The sequence below is a fragment of the Dreissena polymorpha genome, chromosome 12 (assembly GCF_020536995.1).
Source record: "Dreissena polymorpha isolate Duluth1 chromosome 12, UMN_Dpol_1.0, whole genome shotgun sequence".
Classification (NCBI taxonomy): domain Eukaryota; kingdom Metazoa; phylum Mollusca; class Bivalvia; order Myida; family Dreissenidae; genus Dreissena; species Dreissena polymorpha.
Window position 1 is genome coordinate 12973151 of NC_068366.1, and position 17271 is coordinate 12990421.

A 17271-nucleotide genomic window follows, 5' to 3' on the forward strand; every position below is an offset into this window, starting at 1 on the left:
TCCTTGATATGTATTCTTATCAACAATTATGTTTTTTTATTTTATCTTTGTTACTGTTTTATTTCAACACAAAATTGTGTGCATATACTTAGAGTGTATACCTGATTCGATGATGTACCCAATTGTGTAGTTTAGAAAGTGACGTCTCTATTGCATTTTACAAAACGTATGATAACTGTGATGTGTCGCATATGTGTTATTTTTATCTGATCGCATTGCAATATTTAACTAATTTGCACATTGCACATATATTTGCTTTCAATCTTGAAATAAAATGTGATGAAAAAACCCATTTAACTTCTACTTGAGATGAAAATAATCGTACAATTATTTTACGATCTGTTACCATAAAACAAAGCTATTTTTTCTTCAACTTAATCATTTTAAGACATTTTTTATTGTATTACTTATCTTTGAAATCTCACATACGTACATGTTATCATCAGTAAAATGTTAAATACAAATTTATAAAAGGATGCCCTTAAGTTAAATATTTTGACACTTTTATTCATTCAGATTGTGTAACACACATGACCCGCGAAATTAATTGATTATCACAAGTTTCAATTGATTAAATGTATACCGCACTTGCACAAAATAATATACGTTGCTTTTTTGTTTTTAAAAGGCCAATGTTCTGTAAATACTTCAAGGCGATGAATATACGTACCTTTCTTTTTGCATCCCATCGGGATCGCCCAATGTCCAGTAGGTAGACATTGCAATAATTCGGTTTCTGTGCTGTTATCTATTGAATTTTTTATTTCATAGCCAGGATAACACGTGGCCTGAGCGTAATTAAGATATTCGGAGCCATTTGCATATGAAACATTACCGTGTTCAAATAAAATGTCGTTTGTGCATTCTGTAAAATATATGAAATTTTTTAGCCCATTGACGATATAAAAATATATCAAGACATCAATATTAATTGTGACTTGAAGTAATATAACATGTCTGTTTATTATACAGTTATATAACATGTTAACACATTAACAATATCCGACAATTCTGAAAAGTGTAAAAGCTTGCCTTTTTTGACGCAACCCCTTGGTGTTTCCCATTTTCCAGTGTCCATACATTTCAGTGACTCGCTTACGTTGTTGTTATCGCCCGTCCCATTTATCCTATATCCCGGTAAGCACGTGATCTTAGCATAGTCAAGGTATGTGCGGCCATTGTTGTATGATATATTTCCGTTTATGACTGTTAATTCCGTAAAACATTCTACAAATATATAGCTTTATTTAAACGCATTTGTTGATGTTGAGACATTTGATGCACATGCTGATGGATATTGCGTATACGAATAACTATCACAATTTCAGGCACACTTCAGACCACCTGCCTTTCCTGACGCATTCATGATGTATTCCCCAGTTGCCGGTGTACATACATTGTACTAACTCGTTCACGTTGTTGTTATCGTCTGTCCCATTAAGCCTGTATCCAAGGGAACACGTAATTTTAGCGAAGTCAAGGTATTGACGCCCTTCGTTGTATGCAGCACTTCCGTTTAAAACTATGATGTCAGTTGTACATTCTAGAAAATAAAAACAATTACAATTATGGTCTGAGTATGTATCGATATTAAGGAGAAAGGTAGTAAATTCATTTGTTGCCATGGTTATATTAAAACATTATGAAACATTATATGAAACATTTCCTTTCCGTGCAAATGATATTTGTTTTGCGAATTTTAAAGCACACAATACAAGATCAATGCACACACAATGAACTCTTTTATCAGTATTTAAAGACAAAGTGTGACCATAGTTCATCATGTCACTTGCCTTTCTTGACGCATCCCTTTGGTGTTTCCCATCTTCCTGTGTGCAGACATTGTACTAACTCGCTAACGTTGTTATTATCATTTGCCCCATGTAGCCTATATCCCGGCGAACACGTAATTTGAGCGTAGTCAAGGTATTTACGGCCGTTTATGTACGCAGCACTTCCGTTTAAAACTATGATGTCAGTTGAGCATTCTAGAGGATAAAAACAAAAACAAGTATGGCCTGATTATTGATCGACATTATAAAATGGGGATACTGCAAATAACATAAATCAACATACACTTGATTATCTTTATTTGAAACCTTTATGCATCTGTGCCTTTATGGCAATGCCGCGCATTGTTGCTCACAACCATAAGGTCATATACTGTAATGACCCCTCATGAATTTTCGTTACTTATCCCATTGACTTAATTGGCAAATGAAGACTGCCATCAGCGTAGTAAATTCATTTATAACCATAGTTATATGAAACATTTCCATTCCGTAAAAGTGACATTGTTTGTGAATAATTTAGCACACAAAGACGATCAGTGCACACACTTAAATTTTAACAGTATTTAAAGAAAAAACATAGTTAATCATAGTAATGTTATTTGCCTTTCTTAACGCATCCTTTTGGTATTTCCCATCTCCCGGTATCTAGACACTGTAACCTCTCGCTCACATTGTTGTTATCGCCTGTCCCACCAATTCTATATCCCAGTGAGCATGTGATTACAGCATAGGCAAGGTACTCGACCCCGTTGTTATATGAGGGACTTCCATTTTCAACATCGAGTGAGCGCGCACATTCTATAAGGCAAAAATAAATAAACTTGTCGCATGAACCATAACACGTCTTACGCAAAGCAATTCTTTATTTATAAACAAGCTACTACTAAAATAAATAAAAAAAGGTTTGTAATCAGGTTATTGTCACTGGCCTTTCTTGACGCATCCTCTCGGTGTTTCCCAGTTGCCGGTGTGCAGACATTGAACTGACTGGCTCATGTCATTGTTATCACCTGTCCCATTAATCCTATATCCAGGAGAACATGTAACGTTGGCGAAGCCCAGGTATTCATTGTTATCTTTGTGGGAAAAATGTCCGTTTTCAACAGTGGCGCCTTTTACACATACTAGAAACAAAATAGAGAATCCAATTACTTAATAATTTAATCACAATACGATATACCATATATTCTACATTCATGTACCGTTATTCTTAACTCTAGTTCCGCATGACCAAGCCGTAAAAAGTGATGATTTATCCTCAGTCTGGGATATATACCGACAACAAAATAACATTTTTTGAGAATAGTTTACAATTTAAGGTAATAGCAAAAATGTATACAGATGCTTATTGATTCATAAACACCAAAGTAAAATAAGATTAATTAACTATTAAAAAAACATAGCTTAGAAAAATTATATAAAATATTTTTTTGAAATCATACTGGACCTATTTTATTCCGATGTGTATATATAAATTCCAGGTATTAAATGATTATCTTCAGAAACTTACAATATCGCTGAACAAGTCCCCTTTAGATTTAGATTGAGATTTGGTGGTTATAACCGACTTTTCAATACGATTTCAGATGAAACGATGACGAAAGACGAATTTGATGGATTAATATTTATTGGTGATAACCAATTGTTTAGTAGAGTTCTGATAAAACGAGGGTCATTCCCGCATTGAATTGATCACATGCATATGAACTCTTAACGGTTATTTCTATAATTTTAATTCTAAACACGAGCTTAAATAATATTACTATTTATGTTCAATGATATTCAAGGCCTAGTTATAGGAACGTTAATCCTGTCTACATGTAGTATTACAGTCTGCCTATTTATATTATTATACGGTGTATTGGCCAACTATTTAAGGGAAAATTGTGTTCTTGTTTATGGTGTAAAATATTCACATATCTCCAGATGTTACTATTTTAATAAACCGAAGAGTAAAATCATGTCGTTATTATCAATATCAACATGCAAAAGTTAAGGGTGAACCGAACTTCTGATTGGACCTTATGCGTAATCGATAAGAAGGGTAATTTTTGTCGGTTTAAAATTTCCACAATTCGCTGTGTTTGGATCCGTATTGTACTATTTATTAAAGGTGATGTTATGTTATATTTCCGCTGTGATAAAACACAAGAATATTTAAAAAATGCTACAGTTAATTGGCATGATTATTATTTTTACAAATACTTTAACCCATCACGAACACATATATAAGTCGAAAAACAAAACCATCAACACGAATACCCTTTGTAGACTAAACAGTTTGTTTCGGAGGGGTTAAGGGGGGAGAAATATATAAGGGTTAAACTAGGTTTGTAATGAGAAATACAGAATTAATCTTTACTATCATTGTTTAGCAACAGAAAGAAACGGGCGTTTTCGTTACTGCAACTAATAATTTCAATTCAAAACGTAATCGGCTTATTACATAACCATAAATAGAATACACGTGTAAAAGTCGCATTTTTTGAAAAAAAAGAACCTATTCTTATAAATTAAAGGTAAAAAAATACAAGGAAGCATTTAAAACAATACAGTTTCCATAAAATGTGTCGTTTTTCTGAGCAATACGATGTAGAAAAATTAAGTGTTTTTAAAATGGATGATATAAGGAAAGCGCATTTAACGAAACAATTTCTATACACCTATTGCATTTATATAAATATTCCAACTCCGCTCATAATTTATTAATAAATAAAACAGCAAATCATTTTATCATGTGAAATTATACCTGTTATCATGGTTTTACCACTAACCTTTCTTTTCACATCCTCGGGGTTTACTCCAGTCGCCAGTATGCAGGCATTGAATTGACTCGCTCACGTTGTTGTTATCACCCGTCCCATTAATCCTATATCCAGGAGAACATGTAACTTGGGCGTAGTCCAGGTATTCACTAACATTTTTGTATGAAACATTTCCGTTTTCAACGGTGATACTTGTTGTGCATTCTAGAAAGCACATTAAGAAATGAAAATAATTAATGAATTTTAACAACATTGAGTAGTTTATTTACATATCGAACTATTATCTTTATTATTAAATGTATTTGTTTGTAAAAAGAGATGAATCGTTCACAAGTTGTAAGAATACCTTAATGATAAATATTTTGAATACTTTACGGCTAGTTTTTGTTATGATTTATATGAACAATTAATACGAAATATTGCAAATAATACAGTACAAAAATGAAGAACAATGCAGTAACTTAACTTGTATAAGTATTTAAAGATAAAGTGTGACCATAGTTTAATCTTAGCGATGCCGCTTGCCTTTCTTGACGCATCCTTTTGGTATTTTCCATATTCCGGTATCAAGACACTGTAACTTTTCGCTCACGTTGTTGTTATCGCCTGTTCCATTAATCCTATATCCCGATGAGCATGTTATTTCAGCGTAGTCCATGTACTCGATCCCATTGTGATATGATGGAATTCCGTTTTCAACATACAGTGATCCCGCACATTCTATAAGACGGTAATAAATACATTTGTCGCATGGGCCTTAAAATTCAGACAAATCTTACGCAAAGCAATTTATCAGTTATAATTTTGGTATGCAGCATTTCCATTTAAAACTATGATGTGCATTCTACTAATTAAAACAATTTTGATTATGGCCTCAATATGTTTCTACATTATAAAACGGGGATAATGCAGATATACATAAATCCACCTATTATTGATTGTCTTTATTTCAAACCAATATTGATCAATGTCTTTTTGGCCAATCTTCGCGTTATTTGTAGATGACATCAGGCCATAAACTTTAACGAACTCTGAGGTTATTATTTTCAGTTGTACCATTAGGACTATCGTACAGATAACACGTAACATCAGCGAAGTCAATGCATTTGTTTCCATGGTTACATGAAACATTTCCATTCCATAACATTGACACTTATTGCGAAATCAACATCACTAAAAAGAAATCACGTGTTAAAGAAAATTTGATGCACACTTTATCAGTTTTTAAAGATTAAGGGTAAGCAGAATTTAACATAGGGATATTACTTGCCTTTCTTGACGCATCCTTTTGATATGTCCCATATTCCGGTATCTAGACATTGTAACTTCTCGCTCACGTTGTTATTGTCAGTTGTTCTATTTATCTTATAGCCCTGAGAACACGTGACGGTTGCCTGGTCCAGATATGTGTTGCCATGATCGTACGAGACATTTCCATTTTGAACAGTCACATTTAATACGCATTCTACAGCATACACAATAAATCACATATGAACAAACACTGCATGCACACGTTATTCACTATTTCAATATAACGTTATTAATTTAGAGCAAATAGTGTTTTATCATTATATTGTCACTTGCCTCTCTTGACGCATCCATTTGGAATTTCCCATATTCCGGTATCAAGACACTGTAACCTTTCGCTCACGTTGTTGTTATCGCCTGTCCCATTTAGCCTGTATCCAGGAGAACATGTTATTTCAGCGTAGTCGATGTATTCAATGCTATTTTTGTATGAGACATTTCCGTTTTCAACAGTGATGCCTGTTGTGCATTCTAGAAAATACAAAATATAGCGAAAATGTAATAAAGTAAGTTTTAACATCGTTCAAGATTTAATATTACAAATGCAAGTATGTCGTTTCTAAAACCGAATATGTATAAGTTGAAATTATTGATGATATCTTAAATCTTTACTCGCTTGTATACTGTCAATATAGGAAAATGTTTTTCATACAACATATAGTTATGAACATCACTTTAAAGGAATGATAAAGCCTCGATGTATATAAATGCAAAGTGAGAAAATGACTAGTTATTTCATAAAGCAATTTAAAAAGTAGTATGTGTTTATAAAACTTAATACATACATATTTACATACATACATACCTACATACATTCATACATTCATACATGCATACATACATACATACATACATACATACATACATACATACATACATACATACATACATACATACATACATACTACACATACATACATACATACATACAGACATACATACATACATACATACATACACATACATACATACATACATACATACATACATACATACATACATACATACATACATACATACATACATACATACATACATACATACATACATACATACATACATACAGACATACATACATACATACATACATACAAATACATCATACATACATACATACTACATAATACATACATACATACATACATACATACATACATACATACATACATACATACATACATACATACATACATACATACTTACATGCATGCGTGCATACATACATTCATACATACATTCATTATATTGTTGACTACTTAACTTTGCCGCTTGAAGCGTAATAAATTAGTCGATTGGCAAAGTCTAAATCGATTGTGTTTAGTTAATACGGGAACACGATAAAGCGTATGATTAATTTTTTGAAAGAACATTGAAATTCAAATTAAAATGGGGCAATAATATGAAACGAACCAGTGATTATATTGTAATTTGCACAAATTGCTATTATGCGTTAACCAGATGACATGCATAAAAGGTTCAATTTTAGGGGTTATATGTCACAATGCATTGATTTATCTTACCATTTAATTATGTTCAATGTTCATCATGCGAACATTGTTTGATGTTAAAATTAAAAAATGCATTGCTGCTCCGTGTTTGTATTAACTACACACATAGATAGAGTGCTAAAAGTTCAACGATTGGCGAAATGAAAAATATCAACGTTTCGCTCTCAAAATAAAATAACACCGAATATACGGAGCGAATGACTTACAATCATACAACAAATATAGTTGTGTGTACGAATGATCATATTTGAAATGGATCCAAATACTAACGCGATAGGACAGACAGATTTAAAGAATGTTGTGACAATACGTTGACAATTTCTGTTAAATATTAAATTCTCGTAAAATGACAATCTTGATGGATGAGATATGGTTATTTAGAAAAATATCTTCCAAATCAATAGTATAAAAGTATTTCGGAACAAAAATGCTTTGGTTGATTCCATTTACACCGGCGTATAGAATCCATTTCGTTTGTGACTAAAAATAATATTGATTTAAAGTTATACTCGAAAATGTCAAGCAATTCTAATCATTAAATCTAATAATAAATGAAAACATACGTGACATTTATTTAAACGTGCAAAGACAAAACATGTTTAATTAGAAGGGCAAATGTATGTTCTCTCTCCAAAAGTGGCACCTAAAAAGAAACACAACGTATGTGGAACATGCCTATGAATTTGTAAAAAGAGTTATAAATCTAAATTGTTTGTTTTTTCAAAACGCATTCTTAAAAATGCTCATTTTTAACTAATCGTGCAGGTTTAGATTATTCATTATTATTATAAATATACTTATTGGCGTTGTCGTCGTTGGGTGAGTTGTTGTCGTCGCCGGTTCAGTTGTTGTCGTCGTTGGTTTAGTTGCTCTCGATCTTGGATCAGTTGCTCTCGTCGTCGGTTCAGTTGTTGTCGTTGTTGGATTAGTTGTAGACGTCGTCGGTTCAGCTGTTGTCGTAGTTGGATGAGTTGTAGACGTCGTCGGTTCAGTTGTTGTCGTAGTTGGATGAGTTGTAGACGTCGACGGTTCAGTGGTTGTCGTATTTGGATGAGTTGTAGACGTCGTCGGTTCAGTTGTTGTCGTAGTTGGATGAGTTGTAGACGTCGTCGGTTCAGTTGTTGTCGTAGTTGGATGAGTTGTAGACGTCGTCGGTTCAGTGGTTGTCGTATTTGGATGAGTTGTAGACGTCGTCGGTTCAGTTGTTGTCGTAGTTTGATGAGTTGTAGACGTCGTCGATTCATTTGTTGTCGTAGTTGGATGAGTTGTAGACGTCGTCGGTTCAGTGGTTGTCGTAGTTGGATGTGTTGTAGACGTCGTCGGTTCAGTTGTTGTCGTTGTTGGAGGAGTTGTAGACGTCGTCGGTTCAGCTGTTGTCGTAGTTGGATGAGTTGTAGACGTCGTTGGTTCAGTTGTTGTCGTAGTTGGATGAGTTGTAGACGTCGTCGGTTCAGTTGTTGTCGTAGTTGGATTAGTTGTAGACGTCGTTGGTTCAGTTGTTGTTGTAGTTGGATGAGTTGTAGACGTCGTCGGTTCAGTTGTTGTCGTAGTTGGATGAGTTGTATACGTCGTCGGTTCAGTTGTTGTTGTTGGATGAGTTGTAGACGGCGTCGGTTTAGTGGTTGTCGTAGTTGGATGAGTTGTAGACGTCGTCGGTTCATTGGTTGTCGTAGTTGGATTAGTTGCTCTCGTCGTCGGTTCAGTTGTTGTCGTAGTTGGATAAGTTGATCTCGTCGTCGGTTCAGTTGTTGTCGTAGTTGGATTAGTAGCTCTCGTCGTCGGTTCAGTTGTTGTCGTAGTTGGATTAGCTGCTCTCGTCGTTGGTTCAGTTGTTGTCGTAGTTTGATGTGTTGAAGAGGTTTTTGTGTGAGTCGTAGGCGTTGCTGGTTGAGTTGCTGTCGTCGTCGGTGGAGTTGTATTTAACGTCGGTTGAGTACTTGTCGTCGTTGGGTGAGTTGTTGATGTAGTGTTTAATGTACATAATTCATTGTGTGATCCCTGGGTCGTTTCCGCTGAAATGTATAGGAATATGAATTAGTTTTTCAAAATATTAAAGAAAATAATTTAACATTAACCAATTTAGCTCTTATCAATAAATTTACACGAAGCCTTATATTTTGTGATGAATTTTGATAAAATCAGTCAGCCAGTCAGTCAGTCAGTCAGACAATCAGTAAGTCACCTTACCAAGAAAAATGCTTCGGCCTGTTGATATTCTCCATCTGCGGTTTCCTTGGCATATAATGTCCGAATTTTCAGCACGTGTATAACCAGGATTGCACATTAAAGTTCCGACAGACCCGAGAGTGGTTGCATTAAATATGTAATGACCATTTGCTTCTACATCTGGCTGCCCGCAGTCTGTAAAAGGTATTAATATAACTGTCTTACATTATGTTAGTCAACAAAACAATCATTTTATGTATTCTAGGTAACATGATCAAATATTAATATTTGACAAACGTACACATATAGAATATGAATGGGCGGGAGTGTTTTTTAAATAGTTTTCAAGTTGTTTTGATTTATAGTAAAAACGTAGTTGTTATCATTCAAATATATATAAATGTACACTAATGAATGATAAAACTATTTTAGTACTTATGGTTATGCATTAAAACGATGGTAATAAGCTCCGATGTACCTATTATGGAACAATTTGTTAATGCCGTCCAGGAACGGTTTGTACACGTAACATCGAAATGATCTGTATAATTTTGTCCTGACCATGCATAAAATCCCGGCTCACACGACAGATTAAGCTTTAATTCGCCTTTCGAATAGTTGAATGGTTGTACATGCTGCCAGATTGTATTATTATCTTGACTCTTTGGATCCGGACAGTCCTCTGCAAAAACAACAAATGCATATATGTTTTTTGAACTACCTTTAACATGTCATAGTAAGTCTGTGTGTAAATTACGTTGGAAATTAACCATTAAACATGAAGTGCAATACCGTTTTGTTTTGTAAACGAATATTTTTTTGCGTTTGTTCGATGGATAGTAAGTTAATAAATCGGATAAGGAAACATTAGTTTTTATTAACTAATGAGTTTGATCGCAAACACGATAACTCAATGATCTTATTTATTTTTAAACTGCAGCAAGTATTCTCATTTTTATACAGATATGTGCATAAATTAAGCATTACTTATTAACGTTTAAATACTTAGCAATCATCAGGCAAGCGGTGTTAACAAATCCTTATGCAAACCACCTTATAATTGTAATGCTCCGTAATAACCTTTCCAAAAAAGTTACTTTGACATAAAAATATGTCAACATGACAATTCATTCATAAATTATTACATTTGAATAACAAAGGGTCATTTACCAAATAGTCTGCAAACGTAGTCGACATTCCAATGTCCGTTTATGCACTTGATTGGAAAATGCTCTGAAAACTGTCGAGCTGTAGGCATGAACGTTTTATAACCAGGCATGCATGTGACCGTCGTGACCGTTGAATTATTTCGAATTAACGAAGATTGGATGCTTTGAATATTGGGTCCTATTGTATCCCAGGCCTTTTGAATATTGAGGTCCGGACAACCTGTAATCCGAGTAATTCCTTTCAAATATTGTAGCGATTTCTTTGTGTTCTTGTTATATACGTGGATGAAATAAGTTACTGATATAACATACATATACGGATGTCAATATCTTTGGTATTTTCCACAATACAGTACATGTGAGCGATAAACTTATTGTCAGAACTGAAGTATTACTATGTTTTTCAATATGTTTTTAAACACTTTTAGTGATTTTTACTGGCTGAACTGACTATGAGATTAAATATGCTGTACAATTGATTTAAGCCACCGAAGCTTTGTATTGACAGTTTAAATAGCAACACAGTGAACATTCAGCATCACCAGCAGGAGAGAAATCTCATTTCACGATGCGGTCATTTATATTAGGCAAGGGACCAATTGATTAACAACGAAGCATAAACAAATGAACTATACAAGGCACATACGAACACAAGAAACACATACACGGACACAACTGGGATCACTGCTTTAACAACGGTCATTGCAAAGCATTGGTGTTAAATGCGGTTTTGAGGAGCTTATAACCTGACACTAACCTGGCGCGGCACTATTCATAAAATATTTGCGATAACACATTATTAACCTCATACCATCCGTTTTGGAATTAAATAACAAATAAATATATTACATTTTAATTTAATATTTTTTGGCCAACTGAATGGTTATATATTGAACAGAGCAACATAAACGCAACTTTTTGAGGCACGATAAGATGAACATATTAAAAAGATTTAGAGACTAAGCATCATATAGTTAGTTATTCCGATCATGGTCCCGCAATTCAAGAGAAAGCCTCTATAAGGTTGTTAAAGACTTAATTACAAAGCTTTTTATGTATATCTTCAATCAAATAAAATAGTACGAATCAAAATGTTCAAATAAATACATTGCTTATGCCATTTATCATTTATCTACTATTTTGCAAGAAACATTAAACACACAATTAACAAAACGAAATATATTAAACCAGAAATATCCGAACCAGACCAAGATTCCATTAAGAGTAAAATTAATGTATTGTTGACGTAATACGATCCCGCACTTAGCTTGAAAACCGATAGCGGCGTAATTTTAAACGCATACTCTTTAAAGCAACATTGTAAAAAAAATCAGAAATTATAGTAAGTAGTTTGATATATACTCAGTACTCAATGTGAAACATACTTCCCTAAACGCTAATGTAAGGTATCTTCAATGCGTCGGTTCGTCAGTTTGTGGGTTCGTCGAACGTCGTTCGTTTTGAGTCATGCTTATAACACAAGTTCATACTTAATCAGTTTGTACTATTTTGAAACAAATAGGGAACGATCTTTGGGCGATGTTTCCCGTCTTCTATCGTTGTCCGTATTGTAAATTTTCTCCATTAATTACACTTTTTAAATTAATGAATATGTGAGATTCAAAATTTGCTGTTTCGTTGTTATGTTAGCAGGTCTCTTTTTATGTATTTACATGCTTTATAAATCGTTGTACTTTAAATATTTCATATCTAGAACATCTATTTTAACGTAATGTTTAAACTTAATTGACAGTTTTAGTTCCGGGTTATTTAACCATTTTATTAGAGATCTGCTCAAAGCAAATTTTAGCACTTCGAGGTATGAAAGTCTCTCATAAATGTTGAGATATATATATGGCCTTTGTGATTTCAACATTTTATTTATATTACATTATAAGCACTATAATAATGCGATCAATAAGGGCCAACATAAATACTCAAAATGAACGAATATTTCACAAAAATATTTCGTATAATCAAGTTAACCCATACACAATCAGTGTTCTTAATAGCAAAAGTTAACATTGCAATGGAATAAGTGATATGGTAATATAAGTTTAAAAAAATACAAAATGATCGTTTTTTGTAGAACAATATATTCAAATTTAATTTTTTTGCAACAATATCTATTCATACGACACACGAACACTAAGATGGTGCATGGACATGTGTTGACTATATTGTCTAGCAAAATAACATCTTGTTAAATCTATGTTACCAGACAATATCTAGTGTTGAAATGTTGGCTATTGCTATAAGGAACATTGATTTTTGTGTGTTCACTTTATTTTTCGAAACAGTGTACGAAATATTTGTTGATTTTGAGTGCTTATGGGCATTATTGAAATTTATTATATATAATATACTAAACAACAATATATTCGATAACAACACATTATCAGACAAGTTAAAAAGTATATACTAAATCAGGGATCGAACTCACGATTTATGAGTATTTCGATAAAAAGCGACAAACAGGGCCCAACAAACAAAACCTCGCTCATAAATTGACTAAACAAAAGTATATAGTGCACTATAAACTTTCCATTTTTTGACTACTAGGGAATTATGATCATAAAATAAATTGTTAATTTATTTTGTTTATATTTTGTTATATAAATCCATCGTGAAAGTGCTTTATATTTAAAGTGTAGCATCATTCCTCGAATGTTCACATCGTTTGGTTTTGTATTTGTTATCAATACATTCCGGAAATGGATTAAAAGACATAAACAAACTTTCTGTTGTAAATGGTCGTCGATTGAGTAACATTTCGTTAACTCAATAGAGACATACATGCATTTTATTCAGGTTGATTATTGGTTTTAATTGTGTCCATTGTAAAATTGAGAGCATACAGACAAGACCATATTTGTTTCGAGACATGTCTGAAGTAATTTTCTTTATAAACAAACAGTGAACGACCTTACTTGTGACTTAAGTAATGTTTCAAAACGTATTGGCTCTAGTTCAAAGTAATCAAATCATGAATATTACATTAATAAGTAAACCATTTACCTGTATTATCCCCATTAGAAAATGTGCAACATAGGACTAAGAAATGTATAACAATTAAAGCTGCTAACATTTTAACTGTCATCTGAAATATTAAACCTCCTATTCGCTTCCAAAATATGTCTGGCTGAAGAAACGCACCCTCTTATCTTATCGTCGACGGACGTCAACTGATAATAATGTAGTAACATGAAAGCGAAATAGAACACAACATATTATATTGTCTTCCCTGCCGTTTTCTGATGTTGGTTTTCTACTTAATGCGTATTGTAAATAATTATTTAATTACATTTCATTGTAATTAACTGTAATATTTTCTAACATTTTTATGTTTCGGAATCAGACTCATTTATCATTGCTAAAAAACTATTTCAGTAAACTAAGAACAGGACACGATATTAGTATTAACGCTCATTCTCTATACTTTCGGACTAATACTGTATAGAAATTGATAAAGAATAATCGAATTATCACATAAATCAAACAATCATCGCGACCAAATTGTAGTTGTCGTGTAGTTGTCAATGCCCATCGATTCAAATCGTAAATTGTCATCTTACTATGTACGACCTTGATGCAAGGTGCTGAATTGGTAATTCGTTGCCACCATTAAGGATGTGTTTCTCTCTCACGATTGTGCAAGTGCCGAAAACTTTTACTAATAGTCAATATAAATATATAAGGTATGTAAATCAGTTAAAACTCCAAAAGTTAAATACGATGCAAAAAGAACGATAAAGTTGTAAATGTTCATGAATCGTGGATTCAGAATTTGGATACTAAACAACCGTTTTCAGACATTTAAACGTATGATAAGCTATAGTAAAATAGTCATCAACAATTGACATCGCCAGCTACGACAGAAGAAAACTCTTAAAACACTACGAAAATGACAAGATAATTATTTAATTTAAATTATCCGCATTGAACATAACAGAAACTCATAACACATGACACAAAACTATAGTAAACCTTATTTATAGATATAGAATTGCAATGGGTAAACAATTAACATTGAAATAAAATTATTAGCAAAATCAAATCTATCGAAAAGCTTACCTTACTTTTTCTTTTGGCTGTAGAGTATATTGAATAGAGAGAAATGTATATACTTGTTATTGTTAATATAGTGGAAATATACCATCAATTGTTTATTTTCTATCAACAAAATCGATTACACAATATTGTTCATAAGCCTTTACGAATGCATTAAAATGCGTGCTTGTTGTTTGCAAAATATGCAAGCCAACAAATCAACCCTACTCTAAGTTTTCAACAAAACCAAGACTCATTTTCTCACAACAATTTCAATTTTCCATTATTTTATTTCTACATGTGTATTATTATAATAAACAATTCATATGGTGGTTAAACTTATAACGTACCATTAGTGAAGGTTTTTTGTATTATTTTTGTATTGTGACTATTTCATGCATTTAACCAATTGTTTTTTCTGCCATGTTGAATAGTATCAATTAAGCGTATACTTATGCTGTATCATATTTGAAACTATGAATATTTAGCGTGTTCTGCCTTTCATGTTTATATTACTAAATATTTATTAACATTCACCGTAATATTGAGTTTTCTCATCACTGAAATAGTTTTGCAAATGGAGACCGTCATCAGGAATAATTATCACAAACCTATGTCAATTCGCTTAGCACTGTTCAACAATTTGGAAAGCGGGTTGTGTTGATTCATATAAATGAAAATCCAACATGTGTTATTCTACAACAAATCGTAGTCGGACTCTTGTCTAGAGAAAATAGTTTCAAAGAACATTCCGTTAAGTGATTTGCTTTTTTGCGCAACAAGGTCATTATTATATTATATAGCTGAATACAAAAACACGCTGACTTCCATATTGCATGTTTAAAACTTATTTCAATAACTATTTACTGATTGATTGACAACTACTTAAATAGTTCAACCGGTTTTGTAGACGAAACATGCATTTAACTGAACATGGGGCTTATTTATTTTCAATACATTGCGTCTGATCTCATGTCGAACAATTACACGGGAAACCTTTTTTTATTAAAAAAGATTAATAATGAAAACTGAAACATGAATACATCGGTTAATATTGATACAAGTACAAAGCGAACACATATACTTCACTGGTATACTTCAAATTATAGAGGTATATCATTGATAAATGTTAGGTATAATATATTTGGAAATATTGTACATTTACGACTGTGTACTTAGTCCGAAAAATTTGGTAAATTAGACAAGTCGCAATCAGGTTTTCGTAAAGTTTATTCTACAATGGATAAAATATTCGTCTTACAAAGCATAGTTCAAAAATATATAACTTAACCAGGAAGGAGGTTTTATGTATTATACGTTGATTTTCAAAAGGCCTATGATGGGATATTGCACCTTTAACTATTTGATATAATTCAGAAAATATGTTTAAAAGGAAAACTATATACTGTCCTTATCTCTATGTGCTCAAATTTGCGGAGTCGCGTGCGTGTCATAAATAACAATGTCACTACTTATTTTAAGTGTAACATTGGTACAAGACACGGGGACGTAACCAGCACGATAATGTTTTAATTATTCATAAATGAGTTATCCCTTTACCTACGCGACCAAGGACATCAAGGAATTTTAATTAGCGAAGATATTCCAAAAATACAGTGTATATTATTTGCGGATGATGTAGCGAGTTGCTCTGAAACCGCAATGGAACTACAGCGTCTATTGAATGTTTTTTTTTAGTTTTGCCAAATAAGTGTTATAACTGTATAATAACTAAATAACTATTTATAATAACTGTAAATGAAAAGAAAACAGAAATAATTGTATTTAGAAATGGTGTTCCATTGCGGTCATTTGAAAATCGGTTCTATAATAGAAATCATGTAAATGTTACATCAGTGTACAAATACATGGGTTTATTGTTTACTCCTAAATTTAGTTTGTCCAAGGCTAAAGGTAAGTTGGCAATGCAAGCAAAACAGTCAAATAATGCGATAAAAAGCTACCAAGGATATTTTGGAAAATTTGACCTTCAATAATAATTCAAACTTTTTGGTTCAATGGTAAAGCCAATCCTTACAAACGGGGCGTAAATTTGGGGCCATACCTTTTCTGAAAAGATAGAACAAATCCCTACTCAATTTTGCAAAGATGTACTTGGTCTAAATAGATCAACCACAAATTGTATGGCTCTAGGGGAGGTTGGTAAATTATAATTATACGTAGACTATCATTTTAAGTGTATAAAATACTGGTGCAAACTAAGTCACATGCCGTTGCATAGATACCCCAAAAACTGTTATAATATGTTGAAACGCCAGGATGAAATCGGAAGGACCAATTGGGCTTCTTCTGTTACAAATCTGTTATTTAACTATGGTTTTGGTTATATCTGGGTTTATCAGGACGTCGGTAATGTTGATGTATTTTTACAACTTTTTAAAGATCGCCTTATTTGTTGTAACAGGCAAAAATGGTCAGGAAGTTTGTTTGACTCGTCAAGATGTGAAACATATAGAATGTATAAATCATTGCTTGAACCAGAAACATATAT

The 17271-nt window shown here is 32.8% G+C and overlaps 2 protein-coding genes across 6 annotated transcripts in view; both read right to left on the reverse strand.

Moving 5' to 3' along the window:
• Nucleotides 1–1165, reverse strand: part of LOC127852286 (dendrite extension defective protein 1-like) — a 39867-nt gene extending 38702 nt beyond the window's left edge. For all 3 annotated transcript variants that reach the window (XM_052386206.1, XM_052386205.1, XM_052386204.1), the window contains exons 1-2: nucleotides 1033–1165; nucleotides 671–865 (exon numbers count right to left, since the gene is read on the reverse strand). In XM_052386206.1, coding sequence (XP_052242166.1) covers nucleotides 671–865; nucleotides 1033–1078 — 241 coding nt within the window. In that variant the 5' untranslated portion in view covers nucleotides 1079–1165. The remainder of the gene's footprint in view (nucleotides 1–670; nucleotides 866–1032) is intronic.
• A 136-nt stretch (nucleotides 1166–1301) lies between these two features.
• LOC127852285 (uncharacterized) overlaps nucleotides 1302–17271 on the reverse strand; it is a 61387-nt gene continuing 45417 nt past the window's right edge. For 2 of the 3 annotated variants that reach the window (XM_052386203.1, XM_052386202.1), the window contains exons 2-12: nucleotides 10019–10222; nucleotides 9562–9735; nucleotides 8172–9386; nucleotides 6143–6337; nucleotides 5829–6023; nucleotides 5084–5278; nucleotides 4568–4762; nucleotides 2723–2917; nucleotides 2397–2591; nucleotides 1794–1988; nucleotides 1302–1543 (exon numbers count right to left, since the gene is read on the reverse strand). In XM_052386203.1, coding sequence (XP_052242163.1) covers nucleotides 1317–1543; nucleotides 1794–1988; nucleotides 2397–2591; nucleotides 2723–2917; nucleotides 4568–4762; nucleotides 5084–5278; nucleotides 5829–6023; nucleotides 6143–6337; nucleotides 8172–9386; nucleotides 9562–9658 — 2904 coding nt within the window. In that variant the 5' untranslated portion in view covers nucleotides 9659–9735; nucleotides 10019–10222 and the 3' untranslated portion in view covers nucleotides 1302–1316. Of the gene's footprint in view, nucleotides 1544–1793; nucleotides 1989–2396; nucleotides 2592–2722; nucleotides 2918–4567; nucleotides 4763–5083; nucleotides 5279–5828; nucleotides 6024–6142; nucleotides 6338–8171; nucleotides 9387–9561; nucleotides 9736–10018; nucleotides 10223–10710; nucleotides 10930–13727; nucleotides 13862–17271 lie in introns of those variants that run through there. The other variant, XM_052386201.1, reaches the window with a different exon arrangement.